The 18,365-nt window shown below is 39.3% G+C and overlaps 1 protein-coding gene across 2 annotated transcripts in view; it reads left to right on the forward strand.

Annotated features, from left to right (window-relative positions):
• Nucleotides 1-17,916, forward strand: part of ELP4 (elongator acetyltransferase complex subunit 4) — a 274,197-nt gene extending 256,281 nt beyond the window's left edge. For both annotated transcript variants that reach the window (XM_055356452.2, XM_004050887.5), the window contains exon 10: nucleotides 17,528-17,916. In XM_055356452.2, coding sequence (XP_055212427.2) covers nucleotides 17,528-17,659 — 132 coding nt within the window. In that variant the 3' untranslated portion in view covers nucleotides 17,660-17,916. The remainder of the gene's footprint in view (nucleotides 1-17,527) is intronic.
• The last annotated feature ends 449 nt before the right edge of the window (nucleotides 17,917-18,365 follow it).

Below are 18,365 nucleotides of genomic sequence, written 5' to 3' on the forward strand. Positions count from 1 at the left end.
TCTGAAATAATTTATTACTCATTTCCAAGAGAATTAACTCCTAATAAAAGACTTATTTCTCTTTTTACAAAAAGTTAATATTCTTTTTTCCCATTAATACATTGGGAATAAATATGAAAAGCACATACAGAGTAGTTTATAAACTGTGACTGTTCATCTTCTGTGTGGTGCTTCATCTATTTTTTAAAGTCTTTAATTTAGAAAAAAATTGTTAGGGAATCAAAAATGTGTACATTAATATTTTAAATACAGATTAAACCCAGTTCTTATGCATGTGAGCAGTTTTGCTTTGTATTGTATTTTATATAATAAACCAACCTAAAGAGATATTTTATATCTGAATAAAAAAGAAAACAATAACCACGGAAATATAACGGCAATAAGTATATTTTTCTGATAAAGTAATAGTAACTAAAACTGGTCCTTATTGCAGTTCTAGTTGTATATCTACCTGTTAACATGTTTGCCATGTAGTACCTTTATTAGTGTAAGATAAATACATATGGTTTCAGGGTGTTGGAATATAGTGTAAGTATTACTGAGTCCCTTGAATTGACATAAGTTTGGAAATGGTTTTGGCTAGTTTAGAAGCAAGAAACATGTTCCCATTTTTATTTTTTTCAGAACTTTTCAGATGATGTTTTGACTCGTGATTTTACAACATGATCAATGATCATTTTGTGTGAAATATTAATATTTACTTACAGAGAAATAAATTGTAAGATATTTAAGATAGACTGTTGAAATATACAAGACAGGTAATAGATTTAGGATGCAAACACCTGTAGATACTAGTGTTACCTGAAAATAAATATATAATGAAAATAAATATATAATTGAAGATGCCTGTTATAATTTTTCATTTAGAAACAGAACTACTAAGTGTTTGTAATATACTCTGTAATTTACAAATATTTGATTGGGTAAATGTTTGATGTATTTGCTTAAACTGATTTTAGAGCAACTAATATCCCTTTAGCACATAAGCTATCTTAATGAAAAACAGAAGAAAAAATGCCACTACTTGATATATTTCTAAAGGAAAAACTCATTTTTTCATCATTTATTAAATAGCAAAACTTGTCAGTATTGTACTTTAGAAATCATTTGATGAAAAAAATCATGCTTTCTTTTGCTCTGAGTATCTCAAGAAATTCTTATATGTGGTTTTAATACTAAAGGACTCTAAAGGAAATGCAAAAATATGTATGTTTTATTTAACTTAGATCTAAAAAGCTTAGAGAATAACCCTGCATAACAATTACAAAATCAATTCCCTCCACTATTTCATTTTGGAGCACTAATTTTGCAAATGCCAAAAGGAACATTCCCATTGCATACCTGCAGACCCTGGATGAAATGACGGCAAACTTCAGGGTTTCTACTTGACCAGAGTGGCTCTTCTGGCTACAGTGAAAATGTGAGACAGGATTTAGCCGATTTGGTGTATGAAGTCATTGGCTCTTCTCTATTTTGAGGATCTTTCAGACCTCCTTGTAAAAAAAAAAAAAAAAAAAAAATTAGCTCAAGGGTAGTTAGGTGGTGGGGGGAAATCCCCCACATATAAAAGCAAATTAGTTTTTAAAGAATAGAAAATAATCTGTATGAGAAATTACTTCTGAATTATCCAAGTGGAAATTAAACTTAGCTCCTGTTAACATTTCTATAGAAACATGCATTTTGATTAAGCCAAACAAACAACCGAACAAAAGACCCTAAGAGCAGCATAGTCATTTATCTATATACTCACAAATACTTTTCTTTTTTCTGATCATCAGTATTTTTTTCTTGCTTTATTTGCATCATTTCCTTTAACTTTATTTCCCATTATTCATAGAAAAGCTTTCTATCTAAGGCTGAGTTGAATTACTGCTTACTTCCCTCTGTGAAGTCACTTCAGCAAAGAGTTACTCTTTGGAGTTAGGTCCTCATCTCTAATCTGTATCCCTCAGCTGAAGCACTTGGTCTTTGGCTGCCCTATCACCACCCTAAGGCACGTAGAAAGAGGGCTCTCGCTTTGCCCAGTCTGTTCACCAAGATCCTTTTCAAATTGGTGAGGAGGGAGGTTTGTGGAAGGGGGAACTAGATGTATCAAGCAACTCTGTGAAGCCAGTGTAATTTGTAAATTTGCCATAAACTTTTAAGTGAGAGTTGGAGTGGGGGTTTTGAGGGTTAGCATGTTTTCAGAAATCAAAAGGAAAATGGGAGTTTTCATTTCAGAGGGCTCTGATACTTAAGATTTTTTTTTCTAAATTTTACCAAAGCTATTAATTAGCAATTAGTCAACATAATTAAAAGATATTAAAGTATTCATGACAATATTGTTATGCTATATACTTACACTTAAATATATAAATAGGCAAAACACACACAACAGCATTTATCAAATAATACTAATTAATATCACCTGGGTGTTAATTTAAATTTGAAGCAAGTGAAATACACACTACCTAGGAGAGTGCACCTCTATCTGTCCATGAAGAGTGAGAAAAATCACTGCTGTAATTGATACTTTTCATTCATTATGAAAAGCTTTTATACACTCAGTAGAGAGAAAGCCTCATTTCATTTTCTCAAACCAAAAAGATACTACCTAAATGTCTTTGTATAAAAGCTAATACAATATGACAAAAATAATATTATAGTCCTCAATATACATTGAACTGGTGAAAGAAGTTAGGAACAATTTGACAAAGATAAAACATAAAATTAATTTTCATGTTATTTTCTTTGTATTCACATTCATACCAGGTAGACTTTGTCAAATACCTATAGTAAATAAGAACTTGTTCATGCATGCAGAACAAAATAAAATAAGATTAAAAGCTCCAGGAAATCAGCCTGCTTCAAAAAACCATTAAAGTGTGCCTATCCCTCAAGCTTTACAAATGTGTTAATTGTCGTGTTTCAGTCATGTAAATATGTTTCAGCATAAAGTAACCAAGATTTCCTGTTATAGAAGCAGCCCTATCTGGGGGTGTGGGGGTAGGGAGGGACGAAAGAGGACTAAATAACACACTGTAATGAAACCTGCCTTTGGGCAGCACATGTTTCGGTTCTGAATGCCCAGAAATACTTCGCAGACACTCTAGGCTGCCTAGCAATGGGGATTTTCTAATTCTGGCTAGCTTGACAAAGTAAATACAACTATTGAACATAAGGCAGCTCCTAATAAAAAACAACAATTCCCCCTTGTAAACACCTACATTTGGCCCCATTAAAAATTCTTTCTTCATACCGAGGAACTAGCAGACCCTTAAATGTGGGGGTCTCAAAGTAACTAGAGAGTAGTTGGGAGATTTAATGCTGCCAGGATGTTTTACATTGCCATTTCCACCGAGCACTTCATACCCCATCTCAGGGCTTTGTAGAGTAATGTTATGCATACACTGTGGGGCATTATGCAAGCAAAGACATTGGCTGTTATGCTCTGAGGACTCATTTGTGTACAGCCAAAAGGAAATCAACACGTTCATGTATGTGTTAGACACAAATATATATGATTGCCACATTTCCAAGAGGAGTGTTCATCGAAAGCTGCCAAATTTGAAAGTTATTAATATTTAGGGGACTGACATTAACCTGGTAACTTAGCAATCTGGTGAATTGTCTGATTTCAAAATTCTCTGATTCCTGACTTTTCACATCTTAGAATTTCTCTATTCCATAAGCTGTGTATCAGTCAGACCTCTGCCAATCCTTAAATTGGATAGTGGATCTGCTGCAGTTCTTAAAATCTCTGGATCAATCTCAAATGTGCACACACATTTATCTGCTAACAGTTACTAAGTAGGAGCTTTCAGATTATAGTAAGAAGCAAACATTAGTTTGAATTCTAGTAAACAAACAGAAAGATATTGTTACCTTTTACCACTTCTACAGTAGTTTCCATATAATATACTTTTAAAGAAAAACAAGGATAAAAAGGAATTCTCATTTAATTAGTAGTTTGAATATATTTCTGAAAGACTTTTTCAAACTTAACATTCAGATCTAAAAACATTGTATGTTCCTAAAATATATTAGTATTCTTAAGCCACCTGAGGGGTAGCACCCAAAATATTGCTCCTTAAATGTCTCCTCACTTATCTTGGGTAGGAAAGGTACTTCCTAGGCAAGGCAGGCTTGAAGAACCTGTTAAAATAGTAGTCTATCTAAAGAAAGACCCCAGTTCTCTTCTAGTTACGGCAATAGCAGCAGCAGGCACTAGATCTGAAGCATCTCTCAGCTTGGCCTTGCTAAAGCTTCATTCAAATTCTACACACTCTGGAGCTTATATGCTCTGGCCTGTATTGTGTGTTCCAGAGCCACACAAGCCATGGGTTAAGCAGCAGTTGGAGACCAGCAAAAAGGTTGCCAGTGAGAAACCCAGCTACACAATTAAGGAAAGATGAGTAGAAGGGAGTCAGCTGGGGAGATATCAAGTAACCGATTTAGACAATGTGGCACAATCAGAGGATCACAGGAATAGTGACCATGTGTGACTTATCCATCCCATTCCTTTATCCCAGACATGATGCTGCTGGAGAGAGGGGGCTGGTCAGGGAGAAGGCATCTTTCACAGTGTTTTTACTATCCAAGTACAGTTTAACAAATCCAGCTGTGTTATTTCAACTGTTACCTAAATGATTTTTTTTTTCAGTTCTACTCATGTTGGAGCATTAATGGGAATAAAATTTACAAAAAAAAAAAAAATAGGAGAAACTGAAAGTAAAAGATACTGCTTTCAGTTTGCATAGAAAGTAAAACCAGGCCAAGAATAGTGGCTCACATCTGTAATCTCAACACTTTGGGAGGCCAAGGCAAGAGGATTACTTGAGCCCAGGAGTTTGAGACCAGCCTGGGCAACATAGTAAGACGCCCATCTCTACAAGAAATAGATGTGTTAGCACATGCCTGTAGTCTCAGTACTCGGGAGGCTGAGGCAGGACAGAGTGAGACCCTGTCAAAAAAGAAAAAAAAAAAAAAACAAGGAAGAAAGGGGGGAGGGGGAGGGAAGGATTGAAGGTAGGAAGGAAGGACCATTTTAAGCTTTCCAGGAATAATCTAGTTTGTTCTTTGTCAATGCATAAAATAAGGGAGGAGAATTCTTAAATGTCTGAAACAAAGGAATATTGGGATTGAAAGATGGTGGTATATTTATTGCTGTGTAGCCAAAAGATTCCAAGTCACATTTTAAAAGAATTAAACTCAGCAAACCATCCCCACAACAGTAGAAACTGCTAGAGTTTCTCCTTCATGGACATTTCACACAAGTCTCAACTCCTGTACCTGGAATCTTCTATTGGGCAGGCACGAGATTAAGAACCACCACTCCCCACAGAAGGAGGGTGAGGGTGAGATGGGAGTCACTTAGTAGCTAGAATGTTTCTTCAGAATCAGAAGAAAGCAGGATCTAATAGCCAGTATATACCACCTTTGGGGAAATTCTGTCTCTTGTAGAATATGCATGTTTGCAACAATTTTTTTTTCTATTATTGCAAATCTCCATGCATGACTTTGTAAGGATGTGGGTAAGATGGCCCTGGTATTCATAGAAATAAGCTCACGTCACTTCCTTGCTACCCCTTGCCCTTAAGAATTAAATCCAAGTCACTTACTACACTTTAGAAACTCTACAAGATCCACTGCCTACCACGCCAAACTTCTCATAGCCACTCCCCTGCTCATTGACTGCTCCAGAAAAGCTGACTTTTTCTCTGCCTTTCAAGCATGCCAAACTTATTCCCACCTCACGGTTTTTCCTTTTTATTCCCTTTGCCTGGGACTTCTTTCTCTGGGTCTTATGAATCCCTTCTCAAAATTTAGGTCTTAGTGGCCGGGCTCAGTGGCTCAAGCCTGTAATCCCAGCACTTTGGGAGGCCAAGGCGGGCAGATCACAAGGTCAGGAGATCAAGACCATCCTGGCTAACACAGTGAAACCCTGTCTCTACTAAAGATACAAAAATTTAGCCGGGCGTGGTGGCGGCAGGCACCTGTAGTCCCAGCTTCTCAGGAGGCTGAGGCAGGAGAATGGCGTGAACCCGGGTGGCGGAGGTTGCAGTGAGCCAAGATTGTGCCACTGCACTCCAGCCTGGGCGACAGAGCGAGACTCCGTCTCTAAAAAAAAAAATTAGGTCTTAGCTCAAATATACTCTCCAGAAAGGCCTTCGCCTACTGAAGTCATACTCCCAGCCAGCATCATATCACCATGTTTTGTTTCCTTAAAAGCACCTCTCACCACCTGAATCATTTTCTTCTTCTTTTTTTTTTTTTTTTTTTAGAATAAGTCTTGCTCTGTCACCCAGGCTGGTGTACAGTGGCGGGATCTCAGCTCACTGCAACCTCCACATCCCAGGTTCAAGCGGTTCTCCAATTCTCATGCCTCAGTCTCCTGAGTAGCGGGGATTACAGGCATGCACCATGATGCCCGGCTAGTTTTTGCATTTTTGGTAGAGACTGTGTTTCACCATGTTGGCCAGTCTGGTCTCAAACTCCTGGCCTTAGGCCTGCCTCAACTTCCCAAAGTGCTGGAATTACAGGCGTGAGCCAACACACCCGGCCTAAATTATCTTCGTTTTTTTGTTTGCCCTCCTATGTGTTGTCAGTCTCTCCTCGAGTCATCTAAGTATCTATGCATTGTCCCTCCTAATCTTTGGAGTTCTCTGAAAGCAGGTGTCTTGCCTGTCTTGTTCACATTGTTTTGTCTCTAGTGCTTAGAAAAGTTCTGGCACACAGAGTGTAAACTGAAGCCAGACTGCCCAAGTTCAAATTCCATTGGAATACCCTGAAGTTGCAACCTCACTTCTGCTCTTTTCCCATTGTTTCAGACATGAACACATGGTCCACAACTAACAGCAAGGGAAGTTTGAAAATGAAGTTTTTATTCAGAATTGTTTTATATTCAAGGGTTCTGCTGCTAAAGTAAAATGGGAGAGTAGATACTGGAAAAAAAAATTATCAATCTCTGCCATAATTCACTTACTCCCTCTCCAGGCATGAGTGAGGAATCCTACTGGCTAGAAACTGCAAAAATTATCTGCCTTGGCAATCAAAGACTTTAGCCCAGTTTGTAGCACCCACTTCTCTCTGGAAGAAACTCCTTTTTCCATCATCCTGCATATCCCTCTAGGAAGTTTTTCCTTGTCCGTTATCAGCCCTGGCTACAGAAGGTCACCACTGGAGAGTATGCCCTTTGGGGGCTCCACAGTTTTCACAACTCAGTTATTGATAGATCAGTTTTGGGGGCCTAGGATTATTGTAGAGGCTGAATAATTATAGGCATTTGACCAGGCTTGTGGTTTCTTTGGCAATACAGTTTCCTCAGGACTTAGAAGATTTGCAGTCTATTTGCTTCCCTTTGGTTCCACATGTAAGTAATCACAGCCAAAGAGCTTGTCTTACATAGTTCTAGGATTCAGTTGCAAGAAACAGATACCACCTAGTTATTTTATGCAGAGGGAAAGTTTATAGAAGAAAATGGGGAATTAGTGAAATAATTGAAAGGGCTGAAGGAGATTGCCATCAAACTGGCCAGCAGGGAAGCAACTACCTGTACCATAGTCAGGCACAGGTACCAAGGTAAAGAATTGGGAGACCACCACTGGAGGTATTAATTGAACACATGTATGGGGCTGCACTCTTGGGGTTAGTAAATCCCACTGCCACCACTGCAACTTCTTCTTGACCCCCATGAAGCAAGCAACTGGACACAGAAGCAGAGGTTTGGCCTCAACTTCCACAACTGTCTCTCAACTCCCATGAAGCTGTTGACTAGTCAGTGGAATCCCAACACACAAAAATAAATGGTCTCCACAGCTGTGCTTGCCAGTTGCGGTAGTTAAAGCAGCAGTGAGATAGCTCTTGTTTCTGTTCCATTTTTTTAATCTAGTACAAATGCATCTAATTGGATAAAGCTAATGCACACCTTCATAGCCCCTGATGTGTAAGAAGACACACCAGAAGACAAGATACTTCCTGATGGATGCTGAGCACCCATTCCCCTTGTTCATCATGACTGTTACATTGTAAGACTTCAGTCTTAGGTGGGGCATGGTGGCTCATACCTGTAATCCCAGCTGCTCAGGAGGCTGAGGCCAGAGGATTGCTGAGCCCAGGAATTCAAGGCCAGCCTGGGCAACATGGCGAAACCCTATCTTTACAAAAAAAAATACAAAAATGAGCCAGACATGGTAGCTTGTGCCTGTAGTCCCAGCTACTCAGAGGCTTTGGGAGGATTGCTTGAGCCGAGGAAGTTGAGGCTGCAGTGAGCCATGATTGTGCCACTGCACTCCAGCATGGGCAACAAAGCGAGACTGTCTCAAAATAAATTTTTTAAAAAGACTTAACATTCTGGCCTCTCTACCCTTATCTTGCTCTTTCGTCTTATCAGTAGCTGCCTTGAAGCCATCTAAAATAATAGACTTGAGTGGGAAGGCAATACCCTTAATCTTTTTTCTCTGAGGTGGCTCCCATTTTCTGACCAGCCACTTAACAAAGGTATTTAACGAAGGCTTAGGGGCACAGACATCTGCAAAGGTTGTCTGTCTTGGAGTGCAGGTGTAGAAACAGTTGGGTATTTTCAACCCCATGGGGCCCCAATTGCCAAATTGTTAGTCAGTTTAGCTTGTGGGCTGCAGGTAGTCCCTTCCATCTCTTCTTGCAGATTCTATAACTCTAGCCTGAGTTCATCTGTCTTTTATAAATGAATTTGCTTAAAGTGGCAAGAAGCTACCAACACACTAGTGTTCTGAATTTCTCTAATGTTCCACATAAAGCCTCTGATTAGGAGGGAGGAAATTTGCCCTCCAAGCTATCACAAGCATAACAAGGCTCACCAGCTTTCTACTTTGCAATACTTGACCTCACTGCCTATCTTCAAGCCACTAAGCCAACATACCTTTAGGTAGGTGGTAGAACTTCAGTGCCTCACTTGTCAGGTACCAAACTATATAAACAGAATATAGATTAGGCTGTTATTGCAGAGATCCAAAAACACGGTGGCTTAAGTAGTGTAGAAGTTCATGTATCTCTCACATAAAGCCCAGTTAGATGACCCAGTACTCTTCTGGTGGCCAGATGGTGTTGAGAGAGCCTGTACCCATTCTGTCTTTTTGCTATGCCCTCCTCTGCAAATAGCTTCCATTTTCTGGTCCAAGATGGCTGTGTTAGCACCTACCCTGAAGTCCACATTTCAGCAAGTGGGAAGAGGGAAGTTAGATTCATCCCTAACATTCAAGGAGCCTAGAGCAAGAATGCAAATAAAGGACCACATAATTATTATATGCCTAAATACTTTAAGTTATTAAGCCAACAAACTATTAAATATGTTCTATCTTCCTTCACACATATACCTCCCTGAAAAGCCAAGTTTAAACTTAGGATCAGGGCTCCACTCCAGAACATGAAACACACGGAGAATTGGCCTACAGCATGCCTCCTTTCTCTTCCCACCACTGCCCCCTTACCACACACAAGGGCACATTCACACATGTTTGTGGATGCCCAGCTTGCACATCAAAACTGTATCCCCCACAAATGGCCATCTCTTGGCTACTCCTTGGGCCCCATGTTATACACACAGACAACACAGTCGACCCTTGGGGAATGAACCTGGGGGAGAGAACTGTGCAGGCTTTGTAGTCATTTGGACAGGGAATTCTGAGGTTATGAGTACCCAGAGCATGTTTTATAAAGAAGGGCAGGATGGACGTGGTAACTGACACCTGTAATCTCAGCACTTTGGGAGGCCAAGGCAGGCAGATTGCTTGAGCCCAGGAGTTCGAGACCAGCCTGGACAACATAGTGTGACCCTATCTCTACAAAAAAGCTTAAAGGCCGGGTGCGATGGTTCACGCCTGTAATCCCAGCACTTTGGGAGGCTGAGATGGGCGGATCATGAGGTCAGAAGTTCAAGACCAGCCTGGCCAACATGGCAAAATCCCGTCTCTACTAAAAATACAAAAATTAGCTGGGCGTGGTAGCACATGCCTGTAGTCCCAGCTACTTGGGAGACTGAGGCAGGAGAATTGCTTGAACCCGGGAGGTGGAGGTTGCAGTGAGCTGAGACTGCACCATTGCACTCAAGCCTGGATGACAGAGTGAGACTTCGTCTCAAAAAATAAATAAATAAAAATTAAAAATTAAAAAAAATCAGTTGGACTTGGTGGCATGCATCTGCGGTCCCAGTTGTTTGGGAGGAGAAGGTGGGAGGGTGGCTTCAGCCTGAGAGGGGAAGGCTGCAGTGAGCTGTGATTGCGCCAGTGTACATCAGCCTGGGCAAAAGAGTGAGACCCTATCTCACAAAAAAAAAAAAAAAAAAGAGTATGGGATCTAGAAGCACATCTCCTTTAGCCCTGTAATTCCTCACCCTGTAGGATGGGGCATGGCTAAAGGAGGTGTGGATCAGGACCTAGGGCAGGGGCTCTCTTGCCAAGATCTAATAGCAATTTTAAGGGAAAGGATAAGTAGATGGTGCCTCCTCTTTAAGGAGCTCACCCTAAAGTTAACCATAGCACTTCTGCTCCAGATGAAGTGACAATAACTTAGTCACTCAGCCTCTTCTATTGGCAAGGGACCCTTAGCTAGGAACTGTGACCTCTGTTCTAGAAGGCTATGTGCCTCACTAATATTTAGAAATTCTTGTACTCTCTGAAAAGGAGAATAGATTTTGGGAGTAAACTGGCAATCTTTGCCACAGACACATGCCTTTTCACAAATCACACTTTTGTTTAGACTGAGTTCTTCTCAATCTGCTTTCAGAGAGGTGAATTTGGAGGCAAGACAATACTGTCAGTTATAATTGACGGTCAAAATAATTGCACACCTGAGCATTTTTCAATGGACAGCCAATGTGCAGTGTTCCAGTGCTGAAATTTTGTCTAATTTTCAAATCAGTCAGGAAGAACCCAATGAATATTTTTCCATTTAAAGGATATAGTATGATTATGACATTCAATAAAATTCAATTAAGATTAATCATTTTAATCTTAAACCCTGGGCATGAATTCGGCCTTAAACAAAAACTTAAACCTAAAACCTAATCATGTTTAGCAGAATTTGCTCCAGAAATATTCAGCTGCTACCAAATGTACACTTGCCAATCCAAAAAGAGCAAATATTTGGTTCTGGCATTGTTTCCACTGGCCTATTCATATATGACAATAATGCAAAATTCAGCAGATGCATCCTCCACACTGCAAATCCTAACCAGATGTAGAATAATTACAATATAATATTACATTGTAATAATGTAATAATTAGGGAGTACTACAAATATAGCAATATAAAATATAATGATTATATAATAGCATATAACATTGATTTTTTTTTTTTGCAAGTTGAAACAACACTCTGAAATCTTGTGAAGATATCATAGCAATACTATGATGGTGAACATAGTCTGTCTCCTCCCCTCCATCCTCCTCCTTGTGACCCTGAAAGGAAATCTGTCTTTCCACAAAGGAAGGAGAAATTCTGTGTTTATCCATAGAGCAGGGGAGACTATGAACACATTGCTTTTATTCCCACCCTCTGGACTAGTGGGGTCATCAGGTATGCATTTCTTGGTCGGAAACCATGAATGGGGCCCTCGCAGTCAGCTATAGTTCACATACTGAGTGAATGCTTCTGGATGGTGATCATTTTGCTGTGGCCCTTCTGGAAATTGACATGCCACTAGTTGTCTCCCAATATCCATTTACTCCTCCTTCCATAGTAATATATTTGTTAAACATTTTTACACACTTTTAGACATTTCCCAGCCTCCCTTGCAGCTAGATGTGGCCATGTCTTTGTTCTGGGCATGAGTGGAAGTGATGTGTCCAACTTTCAGGTCTTGCCTTCCTGGCCTCTTTCTTCTCACAAGCTAAGAGCCAGCAAGAGCATCAGCCTTGCAGCCAGAAGTGGAACCCCTTGTTGAGAATGGCAGACCAGTCCTTCCCACTCTGAATTGCTTACTTCTGGACTGTAAAATGGAAAAGGAATAAACTACCTTTTATAAGCCATTTTTGGAAGAGGGTAGGAATGTCTCTGTATTATAGCTACTTAGCCTGTACTCTAGTTCATTCCCTACCACTTGGAGCAGTTCAGAATACAAACTGTGGCTGCAGAGATGAGTATATCATCCTGCAGTGAGTGCATCACAGCTGAAAACCTGCAGTGGAATAGGATGGCGTGCCTTTTGAGCGTTTGTTTCCTCCCCATTATATAAAGGGGGGATATGCTTTTAAAACTTGAGTGGGAAAGCTTCATCTTCTGACATTTCCTTTATTAGTTATTTTGCCAGCAGGGAAGACATGTGCAAAATACAGGTTTTAAAAATAAAATGCACCCTAAATTGCCTCCTTAATACAGCCATGCATATATACACTGGCCCAGAAGCCAGGCATCTTACATACCCCACTTTCACTCCTACCTTACTCAGTATGAGGGAAAGTATTTAGACTTTTAAAACCTCAGAAGCAGGGACTGCAGTTGCACTTTCCTTTATATGTCTGTAAGGAGCCACAGTAGAGAGTAATTATACTAAATACTCAGATTCCAGGCAGACTGAGACCTGGTGGCTAAGTCTGATGTGCTGTTGCTATTGTTTATATTTGTTAATTATATTTGTAGATTGATTTCCTTGACCTAATAAACTCACTTGTTTTTGTCTTGTTATACCATGTGTACTTTTATGAACCACCTCAGATCCATTTTTGAAGCAAGAAGAGATAAATAAATTAGTGTAGAACTTGATAGTTCACAAAACACTTACACATCTCATTTTATTCTGACGAGAGTCTTATGAGGGAAGAATCATTCCCCCATGATAGATGAGGACACTGAGGCTTAACCAGCTGAATTGACTTTTCTGAGGTTACATGGAGAGTGAATGACGGAGGCAGGTATCAAACTGTCACTCTCTGCCTCTGTGTCCAGTGCCCACAAGTCCTGGCCACCTCTGTTAAGGGACCGATGTAGAACCTGTGTGTTCTAAGGTATTTATAAGTTGTTGTTTTTTGTTTTTGTTTGTTTGTTTGTTTGTTTTTTTGAGACAGTTACTAAAGTTTTAAAGGTTTTTTTGTAGAGATGAGGTCTCACTGTATTTTATTGTCCAGGCTGGTCTTGAACTCCCAGGCTCCCACTTCGGCCTCCCAGAGTGTGGGGATTACAGGTGTGAGTTACCCCGTGCCTGGCAAGTTTTCATTTAAATCGGCAATATTTTAAAGAAAAATGAAAAAAATCTATTAGGAGTATTCTGAAATATTAATGCTTATTTCTGTGATCCTGAGCAATACAAATTGTGACTTTTCAGGAAATGTCAGAAATTTTTAAAAGGTTTAAAATAAATCTTTAGTCATCTGCTAAGGGTTAAAGTATACTACATCAGTTGTTTTCAGAAAACAAACAGTGCCTGATGGTTTGGTCTTGGCAAAATGTGAAAAATATAAACTGATTAAACTTATTTTAATGAGTATTTACCTGCAATTTGTCTCAAATCCAGGTGTAATCTAGATTCATTATCTTGCCCCTTCTGTCTGGGAACTGTGAGCACTGAGCACAGGCCTGGCAGGCTGGGAGAAAAGGAATTAGGAAGGGAACTGTTGAGCCAGGAATTCCAATCTTATGTGTCTATAGGATCAGTTTAGCTGCTGGCTCAGAAGGAACAAAATATAGACAGTGGCTAAGCCCAACAAAGAGACGGAGAGGCAAGTAGAGGGGAAAGAATCTCAAAGTCCAGCTCTCCTCGGTACCTCTTGGAGCCTCAGAGCAAATCACTTCTCCTGCTGCTGCCTTATTATGACCCTGGGCTTCCCATGGGCCTAAGGGTGCCTTTTGGCAGGAGTCTCTATAATCTGCCAGAGTGTTTTGCTAGCCTCACTGTTTCCCTCCTTGCAGCATTGATCCAGTGGGATTACAGCAAATCACACTGGCCTGTGCAGGAACCGTGGAAGTTGTCACACCTTTCCCAGATCCGTTTGCCTACACAGAAATCATTGTTTTAGACAAGGCATTAATGGAAAAAGTAGGCAGCCAGCCAGCCAGCCAGCTATCCATCTCCTGCATCACACAGTCTCTTCCTCCCAGAATCTGAGAAAAGAAAATCAAGTGGAAAAATTTCAGCTCAAGAAGTAAGATATGGTTTTGGTTTTGGCCGTTGCTTCAGAACCCCAGGTATAAAATTAGAAATATGAATACCTTGATTTGGTTTTCAAGGTTGAGAATAATATGATTTTTTTGTGGTCTGATTTTTCTTTAAACCATTACTCAGTGAAACCTCAATGTCTAAAAGTTTATATACCCTACAGCCCTGTAGTTTTAAGTCTAAAGGAGGTCACCATGCTATGCAGAGTATCTTGCAGCATTTTTTTTCAGAAGACAGATCTGGGATACAGCAGCATCTGAACATTTACATGTCAAGTGTGTAAATGCTTTGGAAGCCTCAAAGGAAAAATCCCTGACACACCTGGCAAGCCTGGAACCTGATCTCTCGTTCTTCCTCGCTGTTTCACATCGCACTGACATGGCACACAGGGGGAGGCTCAGAAAGAAAGAAAACAAAACCCGCTGCTTGAGAATTTAGATTGCATAGTAAGCTCATTCAAGTAATAATCAACAAAAGCAGGCAAAATCACACATAGATTCACATATTTCCAAGAGCCATCCTTGGGCATTTTCAAAGGGCATGAATATACAACTAGCTTTACAATGTAGCATTTGGTTAAAAGCAGTTAATCGTATTACCCCTAAATTTTTATGCTCAGAAGTCTCACACGAATGATATTTGACTTTACTTCAAAGCCATTCAACCTGAAAGATTTCCAAGCATGTCACATGTCACATTTAGCTACTTTTTCTCTGAAGGGCTTTTGGCCAACTGGCTCACCACATTCATTGCCTAGAAAAGCAGAGGCCAAGAAATGCTGAGCCAGTCCACAAGCAAATAGGTAGGCTCCTGAAATAAATTGTGTTATGCTTGTTCTAAATAAAGCACGCAAGTTTTCTCATTTAGATTATCAGAGCAGTATGACCCATTAACTAAATGCATCATGTAATCGTAAAGATATATTGGTTCTCCTGTTAAGCAAATCTCCATTCTTCATGTCAGAATCCAGTTCATTACTTCAGACCCAGCCCAGATCCCTACCCCATAAAGCTTTTTCATGTTTTCCTTCGCCAACTGTGATTTCTGGTTTGTGTCTGCCTTTCTTGTATACATAACTTGGAGTGTTCCCTGTGAGGGTTACCTGTGTGCTTGCCTTATTCATGTTACTGTACTGTAAGGAAATGAATGTGGAAGGTACTCTATTGACATAACCTTTCAGAATCCCTTGCTGCAAGTGGATTCTAAATATTTGTTGACTCCACTTGATTTACCAAACAGCCTAATCACCATCTGACGTCATTTGTCAGGTCCCAACCAAAAGTATATACATGCACGTTTCTTTATGGTAATTTTTTTTTCAGATAACCTTCAGATTATGCATGTATCCTGGTCATTTTTCTTTTGCTCATTAGCAATAACTACAAGATCTTAAACATTAAAACTCAGACATATAATTAAAGGTTTCTTTCCCTCCTGCTTCCTCACATGGACACTGATAGAATTAACCCTACACAGACATTTGTAACCCCGAACTTTAGAACCATACCTGCCTTTTGGATTCCTGAGCCTTTTTTTTTTTTTTTTTTTTTTTTTGACAGAGTCTTGCTCTGTTGCCAGACTGGAGTGCTGTGGCACGATCTCGGTTCACTGCATCCTCCGACTCCCTGGTTCAAGCAATTCTCCTGCCTCAGCCTCCCTGGTAGCTGGGATTACAGGCACACACCACCACACCCAGCTAATTTTTGTATTTTTAGTAGAGACGGGATTTCACCATATTGGCCAGGATGGTCTCCATCTCCTGACCTCATGATCCGCCTGCCTCAGCTTCCCAAAATGCTGGGATTACAGAAATGAGCCAGTGTGCCTGGCTGGTTCCTGAGCCTTTCATACCTTTGTTTCTGCCTGAAATCTTTCCTGGAACAAACTAGAGCATAAAGAAATGAAAGAATTGCTTAAAACAAAGAAACAAATATGTCTTTATTTGTGCTTTTTTATCATTCAAGAAATAGACATTTAATTGCTTAATAAGTGACAGGCTGGGTCCCATGGATACTAAGGAATAGTTCTGTATGGATATTACTCTATGAGTGTTACAGCTTTTCTTGACCCTGTTAACCTTTCTGACATCTTCATTGATCATGCATTTGTATAATAGTATCTTTTATCCTAGATATATTTGTATTTAAAATAAGTACAGGCAGGTTGAAATCAAGGAAGAATATTTTTTCATAAATTATTTTTAGTTTTAAAATATTTTGATCATGTGCACACAGCTTGTGTTTACATGACAATAAAAAGCCTTTATTCAAGAAAGAAACTAACTGGAGCATATGCTTGTGGACCACAATATTTTGACCAAAATAATATGGTTCTCCCCTTTTTCATCTGTTTTTCCCCCCCATATTGAAGAGAGTTTTCCAAATGAAGGGTTTCAGCTAGGTTGTCTCCAGGTCAGTTCTCCTCTAGAAGGCTGTGTGCAGTCATCAGCGGGGAGCCCTATGCTGCCTTATCTTTAGCCTCCCACACCACTTTGTGTCTCACACAACAGATATGTTCCTTTAAGTTTGGATTTTTATGAAATAAATTTTGCGAGCTGGGAGCACGGAGAGTTAAATGAATTTGATATTCTTTTGAAAACAGAAAAATGTTATTTTGAAATATGGATGTTTCTCCCTAATTGCAGTAACTTCTGTAATTGTGGTCAGTTGCTGGGGTCAGTTTAAATCAGCCTGTATCTGCAGAAAAACAGTTGTGATGGGCGGGGGTTGGGAGGGTGTTCAAAGCAACACTATACTTTTGAAAACCTGACCCAACATTATGCATAGAAACAAACTTACCAAGACCGGTAATAGATGCTGTGGCTGACTTACCTGAACATATGAAAAAATTGACCCTCCAGTTGGTATCATTTTTTTATGTTGTCAATATTTCTGTGAAAATTTTAAGTTCCTAGAGAAAGTATAACTTTGAAAAAGAATCGTCAGGTCAACTAATAGACAAAGACAAACAAGTATTCATGGGAATCTATAATTGCTGAAAAGCTACATTTGACCTTAAAAATTGCATGTTGGAGCTCTGGCAAAATAAAACAAAGCCAAAAAGAAAAAAGACATCTGCCGTTATTTATGCGATATTTCCAACGTTGCTGTTATTTATGTGTTTACATGTGTTCACTTCTACCTAATGAGAAAAGATCTTAATACATTTTGGTTTGGACACTGAAAATGTTCCACTAAGATTCCTGGTACAGTTTCTGTGATGGCTGTAATTTGTAAAATCCAGTAGGAACAGGAGGTGATTATACTGGAATTCAGTCTGAAGAATTGTTTTAGCAGGAATTTTATATGCAAGACTAAATGCTGATCAACAGAGCATAATATTGTATTCTGAAGTATGCTAGCCAAAGCAAAATTAATTTTTTTTCTTCTTTTTTTCTTCTCCTGAAATCTTCTGCCATAGCGACTGCATTTGCCTCCAGACTTGTCAGACACAGTGAGCCGCTCAAGCAAAATGGATCTGGCAGAATCCGCCAAGCGGCTGGGCCCAGGCTGTGGCATGATGGCCGGAGGCAAGAAGCACCTGGACTTCTAGGGATTCCTCCTTAGTCGCTGCATGCAGAATTCTATGACACTCTAATTATGATTGCTAATAGCTTATGTAAATATTTTTCTTAACAATTTGACCCTCCACTCCTTGAAAAACACAGGATTATAAAATGGTGCCGCCATTTCTCATTTTTTAACTTTTTACAGAACTAGCACAGCAGAAATACTTTTTAATTTTTCCTTCATGCTCTAGAGAAAATAATTTTATTTTTAAATAAACGCCAAAAAATGTCAAAATCTCAAGATGCCTGACAGTGGTCATTCGTGTGTGTACTAAGGCATTTGGTGTCATGGTAAAGTGCATGTCACATCAGGTAGCATACAAAACATGATGAAATTCAAGATTGTATGTGAAAACATACTTTCTCTTTATTACAGAAACAGTCACTTGCCACCAAAAATGCTGTTTTTTAAATGAAAATGTGTTTACTAATATATAAAATAAATTTGCATTTATGTATCCAGTTATTAAATTGATAAAGACAAAATAATATTTTGGAATTTAGACTCCACTAGAGATAATTAGTCTACCGTAGTAGTTATTAAATATAAAGAACTTGAGTGATAGGAAACATAGAAAAAAGAAGTGGATGGTCTTTAGTTTAGTAATCCTAAACAATTGAAGTCAGTACTATGAAATTATGTCAACAGGCATCATTCAGGATTGAAATTCAAACTGACAGCTACATTAA

The sequence above is a fragment of the Gorilla gorilla genome, chromosome 9, assembly GCF_029281585.2.
Source record: "Gorilla gorilla gorilla isolate KB3781 chromosome 9, NHGRI_mGorGor1-v2.1_pri, whole genome shotgun sequence".
Taxonomy (NCBI): domain Eukaryota; kingdom Metazoa; phylum Chordata; class Mammalia; order Primates; family Hominidae; genus Gorilla; species Gorilla gorilla.